The sequence below is a fragment of the Phycodurus eques genome, chromosome 16, assembly GCF_024500275.1.
Source record: "Phycodurus eques isolate BA_2022a chromosome 16, UOR_Pequ_1.1, whole genome shotgun sequence".
Lineage (NCBI taxonomy): Eukaryota > Metazoa > Chordata > Actinopteri > Syngnathiformes > Syngnathidae > Phycodurus > Phycodurus eques.
Genome location: NC_084540.1, coordinates 21,338,957 through 21,354,948, shown reverse-complemented (window position 1 = coordinate 21,354,948; position 15,992 = coordinate 21,338,957). Strand labels below are relative to the sequence as shown.

At 47.8% G+C, this 15,992-nt stretch overlaps 2 protein-coding genes across 6 annotated transcripts in view; one reads left to right on the top strand and one right to left on the bottom strand.

Annotated features, from left to right (window-relative positions):
• Positions 1–9,876, top strand: part of arhgap44a (Rho GTPase activating protein 44a) — a 29,338-nt gene extending 19,462 nt beyond the window's left edge. For 3 of the 5 annotated variants that reach the window (XM_061700568.1, XM_061700566.1, XM_061700569.1), the window contains 6 exons: positions 808–825; positions 931–1,116; positions 2,914–3,411; positions 4,065–4,210; positions 4,293–4,715; positions 9,082–9,876. In XM_061700568.1, the coding sequence (XP_061556552.1) occupies positions 808–825; positions 931–1,116; positions 2,914–3,411; positions 4,065–4,210; positions 4,293–4,715; positions 9,082–9,230 (1,420 nt within the window). In that variant the 3' untranslated portion in view covers positions 9,231–9,876. The remainder of the gene's footprint in view (positions 1–807; positions 826–930; positions 1,117–2,913; positions 3,412–4,064; positions 4,211–4,292; positions 4,716–9,081) is intronic. The other 2 variants (XM_061700567.1, XM_061700570.1) reach the window with 2 other exon arrangements.
• LOC133414878 (RING finger protein 222) lies at positions 9,267–15,036 on the bottom strand. Its single transcript, XM_061700571.1, has 2 exons — positions 14,233–15,036; positions 9,267–9,333 (listed from the first exon to the last, which is right to left on the bottom strand). Exon 1 carries the CDS (start codon positions 14,986–14,988, stop codon positions 14,323–14,325), a length of 666 nt encoding a protein of 221 aa, XP_061556555.1. The 5' UTR covers positions 14,989–15,036; the 3' UTR covers positions 9,267–9,333; positions 14,233–14,322.
• Between the last annotated feature and the right edge of the window lie 956 nt (positions 15,037–15,992).

Sequence of the window (15,992 nt, the reverse complement as noted above, 5' to 3'; positions counted from 1 at the left end):
TGGTGTGTCAAATATACACGACATACACTTTTCATTTTCACTTTACTCAACTATTACTCAATTTATGTGAAGAAGTAATTTGGTGAAGAAAATGCCTGCATTATTTGGTAAGGAAAATTGCAATTTTACATATAAAGGACAAATCCATTTAGCAAGAAACCTGAAGTAAACACACTTTATTTGCCTTAGTGGATAACAAAAAAAATGGATGTGGTGGGCTGGATCTGGAGTTTGATATTGGAAGGATCCATCTAATTCTGTATAAAGATAGCTATTATCTATTTTGAGATATGGCTGCTAAAAGAGAGACTGTGTTTTTCTGTGTGTTTCTGCCAGGCTTAGTGACTAAATTGTAAAATACAGCGCAGGCTGATAATGTCGCACGGCGGGTGGGTTGTACCGTCCGGGGACATTCGATCTAGACTTTCGTGGCGTGTGCCCCTGTGCGCCCACAACAGAGGCTGCCGTCCTCCTCGCTTTGTCGGCACCAATGTTATGCCAAACCGTAGCGCGGGTCTACAGGTTAGACAGGGCCGACGTTGTGTAAATAGCTGTGCCGGGAAATACGTCCGTAGCCAGATACTGCATTCATCCCGTGAGGAAAGTCGAATAATACCGAGAATTGTGATCATTTTAATGAGTCAATTTAGTCGTGATCTGAAGGACCATTTCATCTCGAGTCATGATATAATATAACACGTCATTTGTGCGTCCTGAGCATGCATCCAAATGTTGTTGAGCAGTGTAAAAACGCTGTGTCTGACATCATATCCCCTTCTTTCCCTCTGTTCCGCCTTACTAACGCAGCATTAGGAAAATCCAAAGGTACTGTATCATGGCCCCTCCCATCCCCTACGCCTTTCCCACATCGCCATTCTCGCGTACGGTCGGTCCGCATCACAGCTAACGCTCCCGCGTGTGTGTATCCAGCATGGGCGTGCGGGTCATGGATACTTCCTGGGTGTCGCGCAAGGGCTCGTCCACGCTGGCGCGCAAGACCTGCTCCACCCCGCCGGGCGTCTGCTCCACGCCCACCGACTCGCCGGTCGCCGCCGAGCAGGCCGGGGAGTTCGCGCCCTCGCCGGCCGCCACGCCGCCGCCCGCGGAAAGGCTCGGGTAAGACGCCGATGCTCTTACTACCGCCGCCGATGCTGCTTTTACCCCCTTGTTCCGCACACGTCATCGTCATCATCAGCGGTTTCACCACCTTCACCAAACGTTCCGAAAGGATTGGAAAGTCGCTGGATTTCACGCATGCTGAGACAGTGGTACTTGGACTTACGGGTCGACCCGACGTAGAAATGTGATCAAATACAAGCTGTACTAATTGGTGGCAGAAAACTTCTCAACAAGCAGAAGATTGTGAAAGATGCCTCAAAAAATAAACTGTTTGTTGCCATTCCTGGTTCGAGTTAACCTTAAAACTCAATCATAAATCATTAGTAGAATTACCCATTGTGTATTTAACCGATCCACACCATTTAAGAAATTACACTAGCCTAATGCTGACATATAATGCAAAAAGCCATTCAAGTTTTATTGTCGTAACACACATTTGTACGTGATACGGCATGAAATTGGATACCCAAGGTCCCAAATTTGCCCAATGAGTCCCAAAATTAATTATATAAATGACAGAGACGGGGTCAATATTCCAATACTCACAGGCATACAGTCATGGGAAAAAAATATTCGACCACCCTTGTGTCTTCAGTTTCTTGTTCATTTTTAATGCCCGGCACAACTAAAGGTACATTTGTTTGGACAAATGTAATGATGACAACAAAAACAGCTGATAAGAGTCAAACTGATAAATGATGGCGGATATCTTGCCATTTTCCATGATTTTCTTGATAGTAACCAAAATCAATAGAATAGGAATAGAATTGAGCTTAAGCATGTCAAATAAGACAAAGTATGATGAAATCAGCTAAAAAAAAATTCAATTGAAGAAAAAGGGTGGTCTCATCCATTTTTCCATGATTGCATATTCTTTATCCTGTCTGACAAACCACGGATATGACGAGCTTACTGTGTCTTTGTTGTGACCGTCTTCTTTGTGTATTACGTAGCGTATGTCTGTATAATACTTCCCCCTGGTGGCCGAGGCGCGCACACCAGAAGGAGCAGCACAATGCACCTTGAGCCATAATGATGCACAAACTGTTTAATTCCATACATTCTATTTAATTATGGTATTGCTGTATAATTTAGTACAATAATGTAGAGTGCTACTTTTTTAAATAATAAAAAAAGAAAAAACATCAAATTGCTTTTTTTGTTAGTTTTTTTGCGGCGCTAAAACGCATTAATTGCATTTTCTTTCATTTCTTGATTTGCGATACGAGTGTGGTAAGCGGTGGATAAAACTTGTAAGTCAAGGCACCACTGTATTTCCATCAAATGTGGCTTTGCTCTCACAGCTACTTCACCCATTGGAATGTATTTTTTTGGTTCACTAAAATCCGACATCACACGGGTAGTCACCCTCAAGATGGCCGCTGTGGCGCTTGTTTCGGTTCCGCTGTGCCGGGCGCCAGCGGGAGCCGTGATCCGAGCCGGTCACGTCGGTTTCGGGCGCACGCTTTGCCGAGTGTCGCACCGCACCCTCACAGCTGCGAGCAGCGCGCAGCCACAAGGTGGCGCAGGCTCGCACGTTTTGGCTTCGACGGCTAATTTCCTTTGCACTTTCTCTGCGTTATGATGACTGCGATGCCCGGCTAGGTGCCCCACCCGCACCGCCCACCTAAAAGGCTTTTTCTGTTCTCTTTTTTCTTCTTTATTTGGACCGACTAACTCCGCCCGCTTTTCCCGATCATCCGCACAGCTTCTCCTCCTCTCGCTGCAGTGCTTCTCCCTGTTCAGTCATCAGCGCTGTGTCTTTTGTGCTGTCTATTCTCTTAATATCCGCAGCTCAGACGTGTCGCCCAATCGGCCGGACACCTCTCATGCCCACCCGCCCCCGGGGGAGGACCGGCCGCCCCCTCCTTACCCCGCCGCCTCCCACCACCACTTCTACCCCAAGCCCCCTCCCTGCGCTCGGCCCGTGGCGCCGGGTCCGGAGTCGCAGCCCCCGGCCTCGCCGCCGCCCCCGCAGCGTTGGTCGGGGTTCACCCCCCCTGCCCCGCTCCCGTCCTCCTCCTCTTCCTCCTCCTCCTCCTCGCTCGACATCAATTCCAACCCCAAGCCCAGCTGCCTGCACTTCCCCAAGCACAGCCCGCCCGGCGACACGTCGCACGCCCCCCCGCCCGACGCTAACGCATCGCCGCTCTACATCAAAACCCCCCTGGTGCTCGCCCGCCACGAGCAGTCGCTCGGCAACCCCCCTAGCATCCCTTCCTCCGCGCCCCCGCCCCCGCCGTGGGCTGCCTGTCCGTGCGCCAGAGAGAGAGGACTCCCCAGGCTGACTAGGTAAATATGACACACCCGACTGTGAGCGGCGCCCTCTGTCCGTCCTCTCGCCTCGCTCGCTCGCCTTTCTTTCCGCTTTCCTCGCCCCTTCCAGCGACACGCCTCGCACTTTGTAACCTCTCGCTCGGGTTGCCTGGCAACCCGAGGATGTTACACGCAGCTAGCCAGACAATAAATATCATACATATGGCACTCGAGCAACATATGGATGTATTTATTGCAACACCATTTTACCAACCAGCAGAAAGAAAAGGCATATTTTAACAGTGCTACTGACTTCGCAGGTAATGTCGTATGATCCCGACATGCAAGGTTTCAAGGTTACGAGCGGCGAGCAAGGAACTGGTTTGCCCAATATCGTGAGAATTTCTCTGCTAGAAAATTTGATGTGCTCAAAGGAAAATCGGCAACATAGCAGATGCGAAGAATGAACCACGACAGAGCAGGGGCTCACAGTAAATACAGCCCGAACTGAGCGTGCCTTCTTGTGCCACGTGACCGCATTGTGTGTCCGACTTGCAGTAAAAATTTGTTCCAAAAATATACAGGCTAAAAGTATACAGCGATCCATGTGGAACTTCGAAGTGTCGTATGTGGGCATTTGCAGGTTTTTCGGGAGAACCTATCCTCCGCTCTCTGTTTGTCTTTCCTAGTTCGTTGAAGAGCAAAGAACTTTCCCCTGTCATTGGACACAAAGGCATCCAAGTGGCAAGTCCAACAGTGCCCCCTAGCTGCAGCCCACAGAGCGGCAGTCAGTGCCCCCGCTCCGCAGAGCACAGCCCGCACACCCTGCGCAAAGGTCAGCTCCACTTGACTTCATTTTGTCATTGGGGTTGTTATTCTAGTTAGAGGAAGTAACATTGTGTGATTTGTGTTCCCAGGTTCCAAAAAGTTGGCCCCCGTGCCTCCCAAGGTCCCGTACTGTCAGTCGGGCGCAATGTCCGACCACTCCGCAGGTCAGCCGTCGCCGGTCAGCCTGTCCCCGACCCCGCCCAGCACCCCCTCCCCGTACGGACTGGTCTGCAGTCCGGGTCAAGGGCCGCCCCCGTCCTCCCCCGGGCAGACCCCCTTGGGGCCGCCCCACTCCCTTTCATCCCCGCCCTCGCTGACGGGGACGCTCACCAAGTCGCGGTCCGTCCCCAAGCCCAGACAGAGACCCAGCCTGCCCCCGCCGCAGCCGCCCACCGTCCCCGTCGGGTTCGCAGGCCAGGCCCCGGCCCCGGTCCCGGTCCAGGTCCCGGCGCCCAAGCCGCCGGAGCAGGGCCTCGCCGATGGACTGTCCCCAGGGGAGAGCATGTCTACAGGTAAACATCAGATACAGGGGGAGCTGCAGCGCCCCTCGCTCAGACTGGCTGTGGCTCTGTCCGCTGGAGACGGTGGCCGAGTGTAATCGGACCGCAGACACAAACCGTGCTTGAATCCGCCGATAATGATATCAGTATGATATGATATCGGTTTGAATAGCGGTGGCCTTTTCCACACGGAAGCCTGAGAACCACAGGCGTGTGGCGACACGATATGGACAAAAGTATTGAAACACAATCACGCCACGCGTACGGGGTAAGGTTAGGAGCCACCATTAAGAGTTATTGGGGGTTTGGGTGAAAGAGTTCAGGGGTTATGTTACCTACATCGGTAGAGCAACAACACTGAAAATGAGGTACGCTGGTGCTGAGATGCGCGTTTAATTTGTTCCGTGATCACACTCGGACTTTCCCATTGAAATGAATGAAAATGCAAATTCATCTCTTCCAACCTCCTCTTAAAAAAAACAAAAAAAAAAACAGCACAAAGTTTTCTAAGGTGCTTTTTTTTAATGAAATAATAGCACTTTATAATATTTGTACAAACATACAGTATATATATATATATATATATATATATAGTATAAAATTCATAGTGAATTCACCAACATGAATTTATTATGATTCAGTTACTGGTTTGGTCCGTAACATTTAAGAAAACAGGCAATCATTGTTTTCCAAAGTTTGCAAAATGTCTTATTTTGATTAAACGCAAGAATAATCAATCTGCTTTCATGGAGGACTTCATAAATCTGGCAAGACTTGCTGGTGAGAGGCTTTAATTCTGAGGGTTTGGACAATTTTAAGTTAAGCAAGGTCTCTCAACAAATAATTAATTGTTAAAATAGTTGTCGATTAATTTGATTATGCATTAGTTGTTGAGTAATCGATTAATTGCTGCACCTCTAATACCGTAATGACATCATTCAATAGAATGTAAAGAAATGAAATCCTTTTTGCCAATTTTTGCTGTAATTCAATGGACATTGTGCCGCTTGCTCCTTCTCTTCCATTGCAAACCATTATGCAAATGAGGCTATGATGTCACCAGCAACTTCTGCCGACTTTTAGGACAGCCAATAGCTACTTTCTTTACTGAGGAATTGGCAACGCTGACAGTGTTATTAGTAGTTCTTCGCAGAGGATAAAAAATATATGCCTCGGGGTTTTGTTAGATTATCTGTCTGCTTTGTGTTGAAATATCCCGTTGTTTAAAGTGTTATAACACTGCCACACTGTTTTTTTTTAGCAATTGTTCGTATCTTGGAAAATTCATAAGTTGGGTCACTCGTATCCCAGGGCGCCGCTGTCAATCAAAAGGTTAGTTAGGTTCGGGTTTCGTGTTGTGTTTGAGTTCGGGAAGAACCTGTCCGAAAAGACATACTTGGACCAACGAGATTGTTGTGGAAGAACTCAAACCAGGTCGCACTCATTGGAGAAGAACTGAAGTCCAAAGGCATCTTCTGAGAAACATCACGTCCACATTTTCTCCCATTTCAGGTGTCCCAATACTTTTGTCCATGGGGTGTATTTGTCCCGGTGCGACACGAGGATTCTCGGCCTTTCGCATCCGTGCCTCGCGTGATTGTTTCCGGAAACATCCGAGAAAGCACATAGCTCGTCCCCCGCTCGCACCAAGTTGCCATCAGGATCATCGTGCGCTCTCTCTGTGTATTTGTGTGAGCCAGACGCACGCTCTCGCTCGTCGAAGCCGTCTCCCGATGCGTCCGCGGCGTGACGTTCTGACGATGAGGTGTTCCGTCAATGTTCAGTGAGGGGGAAATAATGACCTCCCGAATTTACACGTTTGCTCACTTGCAAAGAAAGTAACACTCTTCAATTTTGATGGATGTATTTTTCCACGTGTGAACGGTGATGAGACAACAAACGATAGCTGCATCCGTAGCAATAGCCATGATGTCATCGTAAACAAGTTGAGATAAAGAGATGAGAAGGATAGAGAGAAGAGAAGAGGAAGGGAAGCTCGGGGAATTTGTGACTCAACTTTTTTTTAATGCATTTTTTTGTTACTAATACTCTCGTCTGTTATCATAATCAATAAACTACCGTAAAAATTGGAGAATTAATTTCCTTGTAAGTAAGCAAACTGGGGATGGAAATAATCGTAAACAGTATCCAGCGCTCATCCTGTATTCTATCGACAGTGTTTTTATATATTTGATGGTTCTCTTGTCACCCAAACCCACCTCCCCCCCCCCCCCCCCCACCCCCCCAACCCCAACCACCACCACCCCCTGCTACTATTTGTACCCTGCAGCTGTGTGAGGCCATGCGGGGCTTCAGTGTGGGCTAAGTGTGAGGGGGACATTTAGGGTAAGCCAGACCGCCCACGCCCCATGTGCTCCATCTTTCACCGCCTGGCCTCGTGCTGCGGCTGCCTCTGGGCTCTCCTGCGGCCTGCCTCAAAACGCGCCAGCCTCCACCCGATCAATCCGAACGTATCGATACCCCACTCCCCCAGCCCCCGCCACCCGACCCCTCTTAGAGGGCGGGCGCCATTGCGTCTTTGCGTGACACAGCGCATGGCTCAAGGACTTCCCAGAGTGCACCGCAGCGCGCTCACATTGCAGACGCTTCACCGAGGTTCATCTGAAAGTCCTTTTCTTTACGGCGGAACCTCTGAGGTCAAACGCAATCCGAACCGGGACGCCGGTCCACCTTTGACGATGTTTCGGAAGCAATTCATCATAAAACCATTTGGAAATTTTCGTGCCCGCGTGAAATGGAAAAAAAAAAAAACCAAAAACAGGAATTCAGATCACATCAGAATCAGGCCTCTTGCAAATGTGGATACAAATCCGATACGTTTGGGATGTCTGGAGCAAGCGCTATCAATTTTTCATTGCCTCACAAATGTAAAAAGAAGTTAACCGCTGCAATGAGTAAAGCACCAAGGCGGAACATTCTTAATTGTCATACAAGAGTGAAAAACCACATAACGTGACTTTGGGTGTTGTTTTTCTCTTCTTACAGTGGTGCCTGGAGATATTAGTTTCAATAAGAAAAATATTTTTTATTTTTTTGTCCCCCTTCCCTTCCCAAATTTTGGCCGTATTTATTCCGAGGATTACAACGTCCGGGTGCGTTGGACTTCGGAGGTTCTACTGTGTTGACACATTGTTAGCCTAACGCTAGCAGAGCCGCCGGTGTATGATGTAGCGGTGGGGGCGGCTGGCCACAGGTAACGCCCACTTTGGCAAGTACATCGCTTTTTTTTTTTTTTTTTTTTTGGGTAACCACATCGCAAGTTCATCAGTCTCAAAGAGAAGCTCAGCAGTGCTTTTATTGGGATAGTTTCGAACAGCGGTTCTCAAACTTTGGGGTCCTTACAGGGGAGAACATTTTGCGAGGACCCCCCCTCATAATCCTTAAATAACATGGGAATTATTGATTCTGTGAGCGTACTCTAAATATTCACGCCCTGTTTAACAGAACCAAATTCAGTCGAATTCAATTCGGTAGTTATCGTCGCTAGCTCATGTGCACTGCTTCCACTACACAACGTGGCTGCAAACAGAGAGGAGCTAATTTACCAAACAAAGTCAATGTTGCAAATTCAGCAATTTGATCGCTATATATATTTATTGACTTTATTGACCCTCTTGTGAGCGTTTGAGGTGATGTAATGCCGCACGGCTCCCGCAGAATGAGGAAGCGGGCTGAAGTTTTACAACGCTTCTCTTCTCAGACAGTGGACTGTTAAAGAGAGTTCAATAATTTGTAAATAACAAAAAAAAAAAAAAAAAAACAACAACAGACCACATGGGGACAGATCAATGTCAATTTGTGAAAAAATATTTGTTAGACCACATACGGACACACGAGGTTTCTGGCCGACAGTGATAATATGTAGGTATGCACTTTTTTAAAAATGACGTAATAATTCATGACAAAGTGTTTGCGGACCCCCAAGTTACGGCTCGTGGATCCTCAGGTGTCCGGGGAGCCCAGTTTGAGAACCCCTGCTTTAGACTGAGAAGCATATGAGCGTCCATCCAAGCCCACCTGGTGTCTCTCATGCACACACACCCAAAAACAAAAAAAACACACTCGTGCACACATCTTGTCGCCTTTGTGTCGGCCTTGTAGGAACGTGTCGTTGTGCGGCCATGTTTGTTATCGCACTCTAGCGGACTTCAGCGTGGACGAAAGCAGCACCGTGTGCACCGAGCGAGCCAATCAGGGTAGACATGCCTGCTTTGAGTTCATACACCCCTCTCTGCCCCACAACAATAATATTTCTGCTCTCTTTCATTGTTTTGTTTTGTTTTTTACACTTCATCGCCATCCACGTTGTCCCATTTGTCGTCGTCCTCTCGCCCGCCATTCATCCGCCACGCATTAGATATCTTCAATTACGAAATCCCCTCCATCAATGTCAATCTGGACAGCCTCATCGACGAGTTCAGCGGCGCCCCCTGCAGGAGGTCTCTGCCCGCCGCCGACTCGGGCGAGGCCGCGCCCGAGGAGGAGCGGCTGGCGACCACTCTATGACGTCGCTAATCGTCGCCGAGGGCCTGAAGGGGTTGGGGGGGGGGGGGGAAACGCCACTCGGTCTCATCGATGAAAAGAAAAGAAGAAGACTCTGCATTCAGAACTGAAAGAAAAACACCAAAATGCCACATGGAACGAAACAATGCCTTGAGGAGGAAGGACTGGATTCTCGCTCATTTCTTATTTATTTATCTTCTATTTTCATTGGTGTTGCAGTGCTCTGTTAATTATCATTTTTGTTTGCCTTTAATGCGATCGAGCCTGACGTGGATGTGATACTTTTTGTTGCTTTACAGGGTATCTTTAACGCGGACTTGAAATGATTTCCTCCAAAAAGTGCCCTCCGCCATTTTTGTACTCAACTGAAAGCGTACCAGCTATCTATTAGGGTAAGACAGATCGTGTTTTCCCCTCTTGAAATAGTTCTTAGAAATGTAATGCAACAGCACGGTGAAGGTCGTGGTTAGCACATCTGCCTCACAGCTGCGGGGTTCTCGGTTCGAATGTGGGTAATAAGGCTTCTTTCTGGGTGGTTGTTCCACTGTTTACCAGCTCCCCCCCTCCTTTGCGTAATGTCAGCTTTACAGATGTCAGCTCTTCTGCAGATTATTTTCTGATCGGGAAAAAAAGGAAACATCTATTCGAGGTGGGCATTGATTTTTTTTTTTTTTATTTATTGTTTTTTTTCTCTATTTGAGATAATACCAAAATTCCCAAATGACCCAAATTCATTTTGGGTCATTTTTACCACCCGGTTGTGTAAACATCGGCTTTACAGATGCCGAGTCCTCTCTGTAGACTGTGTGTGTATTCCGAAGGGGGGGGGGGGGGGGGGGATATCAGCAAACGACTTTCTCCGGAAAGGTGGCAATGTATTTGGAGAAAACCAGCGAGCGAGGACGACCTTTTATGTTCACGTAACCCCGTTCGAGTGCTTCAGGCTCAACCATCCCCGACCCTCCGCGTGTAAATACAAAAAAAAAGTGTACATAAATATAAATGTATGTAAATCTGAGAGGAAAAGCTATATGTATAAGGCTTATCTCCACTATATGTATATACGTGCTGATATTTATCACTTGTAGACAAAGTGAGGTTATTTTTGTCCCATGTTGATTTATCCATTGATTTACAAGCCGAAAGGAAAAGAAGAAGAAGATTTGTGTACGCTACAATCAGTCGCGTTTGGATTTGAAAATGTGCTCTAATAATAATGCCGCATGATTAGAAGTGGAAAGTTTATTATGTGTGAAAAATGGAAATTGTGCACACTTAACCTTTGTTTCCATGGCACTGCATCGTTATTTACTGCTCCGCGGACAGTTAATTAGACTAGATTTTTTTTTGTTTTTTTGTTCCCAAGTTCAAATGTCTTAAGTGCAATTACAGTTCTTACACATCCACCTCTGTCCAAAAGGTGAGAGAAAGCCATTAATTCTGTTTGCAGTTTGAGGTCGTTTGTATTTATTTATTTCCTGGGAATCGTTGTTTGTTTTTCTGCTGACAAATGAATCGCCTTTTTTTTGGGGGGGGGGGGGGGGGGGGTGACCTCAACATGCCCTCAAGTTCACCCATTTTGGTGAGTGTGGGCATCCAGGTGAGAACGATGGTTTTAAAACAACCCCCAAATCTCACTGGGGAGAGAATCCTGGAACGATTGAGAAAAAAATAAAATCCCCTGACACCAGTTTCACCGATCGACATGAAAATGTCTACCGTAACAGGACGTACTCCCAAAAAAAGTCTCAAGAACCCACGCCTGAAAATGAACAGGAAGTCCGCCATTTTGGGCAAATTGCAGGCCTTGTACTCCGACAAACTCTTACGAGCGAATTCGACCGAATGATCCCCAATCGGAAGCAGGTATCGCAAACCGATGGGCTCCGCTAAATTGCCCAACTTTTTTTTTTTTTTTTACCGGCGCCATTTAATGTATGGTGAGAGAGAGAATGAGAATTCACCATAAAAAAAAAAAAAGGAAGCACGACGCCCAGTTTATCAATGCTGCTTGCATCTTCAATTTTATTTATTTGTTATTTATTTGTTGGGGGGGGACATAAAAGTGATTTATGGTATGTGTCGGTGTGTGTGTGCTCGATGGTGGAGATTTTTCCTGATCATGATATTTATTCTCTAGGTAGTTGTGGTGATTATATGCCGACATTGCAAGTGCCCTCACGCTTCGTCGTTGCTTATTTTGAGAACGACGGGCATAAAACCGACTTTATTTCCCGTGCTCGGATCTACCAGGAGGCTGACTGAATGTGACGCATTTCCAAAACGTGATCGTTATCGGCGATTATCATTTGAGACCACGCAACCTGCTGGCACGTATGAACATTATCAGAAGAGTACGACTGTAAAGCTTTGGTGCACCACCTGCCTACACGCATGCACTCCTCTTGGCATAACATGAGGCTGCTCTTACGCAACAAGGCACAATCTCGTCATTTTCAAGAACCCCCCCACCCCCCTCAGACCTGTTCACCTTTTTCTACCAGATGGCTTTGACCGAACATTTTCTTAACTCACTTTCCCGCCGCTGGGCTGTGTCATGTTTTTATTTGAGCGGGAGTTTGAAATGAAACTCAAAATAAGACGGCTTCTGGAAAAGCATGCACCTCGGTAGTCTTTTTGATGGTTTTGTGTCCCCATTTCGTTTTAGGGGTCGTAAGAGGGGTGCAGTATCGGCGGGGACTTTTATGACTGAATAATTACTGGTTAGATTTTATTTATCATATATATATTTTTTAAAAAAAGGTCTGATGGGGGAGCAATATGAGGTATGAGGGTGGAGTGGACGATGTTGCCTCCTCACGATAGACAAACGGCAAGCACCGTGACCCCACCTGCCCCTTCATCCTGCTCTTGTGCTTAGCATTTCACAGTGTGCTCTGTGAAGCCTACCTGCAATCCTTATCAGAATGTCAGAAATAAATAGATCGATATATATTAAACTCTACATTTTTAAGAACTGCACATTGCACGTGTGTTTCTTTGAAGCCTTGGAGTGGCCTGATTTGATTTTGAATGCGCATCTCTATCGGTTTAAATATGGTAGAAAGCAAATTCCTGCATTTCAGTGTTTGAATTGAAAAGGCAAAACTTCTGACTTGATTTACTGATTTCATAATTTGGGTGATTATAGCTTTCCGCTAATGAAAGGATTCATTCATGAAATGAATCCTTTAAAGAAACGAGGTCACATAGAAAAGACTCCAAACATGATTTGAATGTAGAAATGTCAAAACTATTTCCTGCGTGTCCAATGATATTTTTCAGTTCCAAATACGTGTGAGTTCAAAGTTTTGTCTCTTTATTTACAATCACTGTGATCAGTTAAGAGGCTCACATGTGGATGAGAAACTAAATGAATATGTTTTCTGAAGAAATATGTGGTTGTTAATATTATGTGAAATAGTAATGAAAGTTCATTAAATGCAAAGATGTTTCTCATGTGCTTGCGTTAAAACAAAGGGGATAAAATTGCGATCTCAAGCTCATACAGCAGAGGATCATAAAGTGTGTCAAAGCCAATTGAACTTTTAAACGCGTTACTTGGAATCCTCCTGATTTACTGACTCATCGGGGAACCAGAGGCATCCATCCATCCATCCACCCATTATCTTTACCGCGTATCCTCGCGCGGGTCGCGGGCTGCTGGAGCCTAGCGGGGAGGCGGGGTACACCCTGAACCGGTCGCCAGCCAATCGCAGGGCACATAGAAACAAACAACCATTCACGCACACATTCACACCTGCGGGCAATTGAGAGTTTCCAATCAACCTACCGCGCATGTTTTTGGGATGCGGGAGGAAACCGGAGTACCCGGAGAAAAAGCACGCAGGCGCGGGGAGAACATGCAAACTCCACACAGGCGGGGCCGGGATTGGAACCCCGGTCCCCGCAACTGTGAGGCGGATGTGCCAACCAGTCGTCCGCCGTGCTGGGGAAGCAGCGGCATGTTGAGTTGAGTGGAAACCTGTAAGACTGGCCGGGCGGGAAAGCGCAGTTTGCCACTGAATCTCGGCATTGCGCAACCGTGCGAGCCTCACTTCAAGTCAGGTCAGGGGTGGGGACATACCACATCCATGAGATATTTTCACCATTCAATGACTATAGCAGCTCCTCTGAGTTCGACAGTTGCGGATCGAACGCTCGCGCGGGCCCCATTTCGCCCGTGTGCCGTCGATCGGTCACCCCTTCATTCAACGTCTCGTGCAAAGAGCCCAAGACGAAGTTATGTCAGCTCGCAGCGTAACCCGAAGCTACAGTGGAGTATCTCCTCACAGCCTGGCCCGTCTCCATTGGATAGCGCATCAATAATTTGTTGCAGTGGAAAGTCGCCGGTGGCGCAAATCTCTTCGCGTCGCTGCTGTCGGCTGCTTTTAACAGCGCATTGATCGCATTCAAACTCACGTTAACTGGCAGTCAGCAGGCACCGCGTCGCCGTTTAGCCCCAAATAAAGCTCTGATGTTCTAGTAGGCTTTTCCTACCTGGAGCCTGTAATGTTTTGCGCTAACGCCGACTGCTATTTCGAGCCGCTCGTAAGTCCCTCCACCTCGGTTCCGACGGATGAAAAAGAAAAACAACAGCGTGCTTCACTGTAGCTACACTTTGGTGTGATGAGACAAACATATCTGTCCAATTAAAAAAATAACACACTTTTTCATGTTACAAAACATATTTGCTTGCCACTAATGATGTGGCCGGCGACAAGTCACCAGGGCTGGGAAGTAACCAAGTATTCCTACTTTGTAGACGTACTTTACTCTACTTCAATAACTATTTTTCATGTAAATGTACCTGATATACAATTTAGAGAAGAGAAACTATTTTGGGTGCAAAATATTTTTTTACGTGTCAATAAAAAACGATGCATATCTTAATAAATACACATGTTTTTTTGACTTTTTGTTGTTGTTGTTGTTGTTTTGGTTTATTTGGGGGGGGGGGGGCAAAAGTATCTGTACTTCTTTTCAAGTCAAGAGTAAGTCATACTTTTGCCACCTCAGGTTGTAGTTGTTCCTCTTTGGCCTGTCGTTGTCCAGCTGCAGGATCTAATAATCACGATCCTCGTCATCCTCATCATCAGGCCAACAGGATCCAGGGCAAAACGGCGGCCACCAGCGCCGTCACGGTGAAGGTGGAGAGCAGCACCACGAGGCACCGAGCCGTGCTGCACAGCCGGCGCCGGCGCCTCCTCTGCGGCCGCACCACGGTCAGCGCCACGCCGAACGCGTCCTCCTCCGTCATGGGTCTCCCCCGGGCGCTGATGACGAAAATCTCCGTGGTGCCGCAGGGACTCGTCCGGAGGAGCCGCTGGCGACGGAGGCGCTCGGGCTCGGAGTCCCCGCAGAAGAAGAAGAAGCGCCGGAGCCGCCCGCAGAGACGAGCGTCCTCGAGCCGGGCGAGCGGCGTCCCCGCGCCCGCGGGCACCTCCAAGGTCTGCCCCCCGGCGCCGCCTCCTCCTCCTCGTCCCCGGCGGTCTTCGTCGGGCTCCCCCTTGTCCTCCGCCACGGCGAGCGGTTCCTCCTGCCGCTTCCTGATGAAGGTGAGGTGCCTGCACACGGGGCAGGCGATGGCGTCCCGGGCGCGCGCGGCGGCGTGGATGCTGAGCAGCATCTTGACCAGGCAGTCGTGGCAGAACACATGTCCGCAGCTCAGGGTCCTCTCCGTGCCGCGCAGGCCCTCGTAGCACACCGGGCACCCGCTGGCGTCCTCCTGGGCGTCGTCGGCGTCGTCGTAGAATGCCATGGAAAGAAGAACGACAGTGAGCTGTGTTTGTGTTCCGTCGCTCGTCACTGGGCGGGGACGACGCAGGATCCATGCAGAGCGGGGCCCGCCACCTGTGGCCCGCACGAGGCGGGGGGGGGGCGGGGCGCTGGGAAACAAACGCATTCCTTCCAGCGATCTCGATTTTACACATCAAAATTGAATTGCGTGGCTTTTACCATCGTCCTTCATTTACAAGATAACGTGTCCACCAATTAACATGCTTAAGAAATTCAAGCAAACAAAGCATCGACCATTAATCGAAGGAACGGAACAGTTTTTGTCACACTGCGCCCACTTGAAGGGCCATTGCGCTGCTGCTTCTGGTGCGCGCACCTTGGCCGCACGAGGGTAGTAAAAGACAGACACAAAGTCCGACACATTGTTCATTGAGACGTTCAACTCCTCTTGGCTCGTCGGCACCGATCTCAGTCCTTCCTCTACGAGGGTAAAGAATTTATAACTGGGAGTTGTTACCATGAACTGAGCTTATTATGTGCTTTGGTTCAATACACGACATGTCCTTCTCTTGGTTTAATGTTTAGTTTGCCAGTAGACTTTCACTGGGAGTGGCAGTAAACCGTTTGAAGCCTTTTTTTTTTAAAAGAAAAAAAAAAGAATCTGTTTTAACCGACACTGTCACACGTGCAGTATTTATTAGTATCTTTTATTGTAGTTAAATAGTGTAGTGAAAATAGTTATATTTTCCATTTCTATTTTTCTTTCATAAAAACATATATATATATATATATATATATATATATATATGTAGAAATTGATTGTATTGTAACCATCTGCTGTTTTGTCGGAGTCAAGCGCCACCTGGCGGCGTTGTGTGGTAGTGTCCAGTCAGTAGGGTGCGGTCTTTATTTCTCGTGACACTGGCCGGTTAGATGACGTAAAGGGGTGACGTTAGCGCGCACGCCCTCGTCGGAACTGACGAGACTTCCGGGAGACGCGTTGGCAATTTCCTAAACACCCGAAGA

Excerpts from the sequence above, each read along its gene's own strand:
- LOC133414878 (XM_061700571.1), bottom strand. The coding sequence starts at position 14,988 with ATGGCATTCTACGACGACGCCGACGACGCCCAGGAGGACGCCAGCGGG.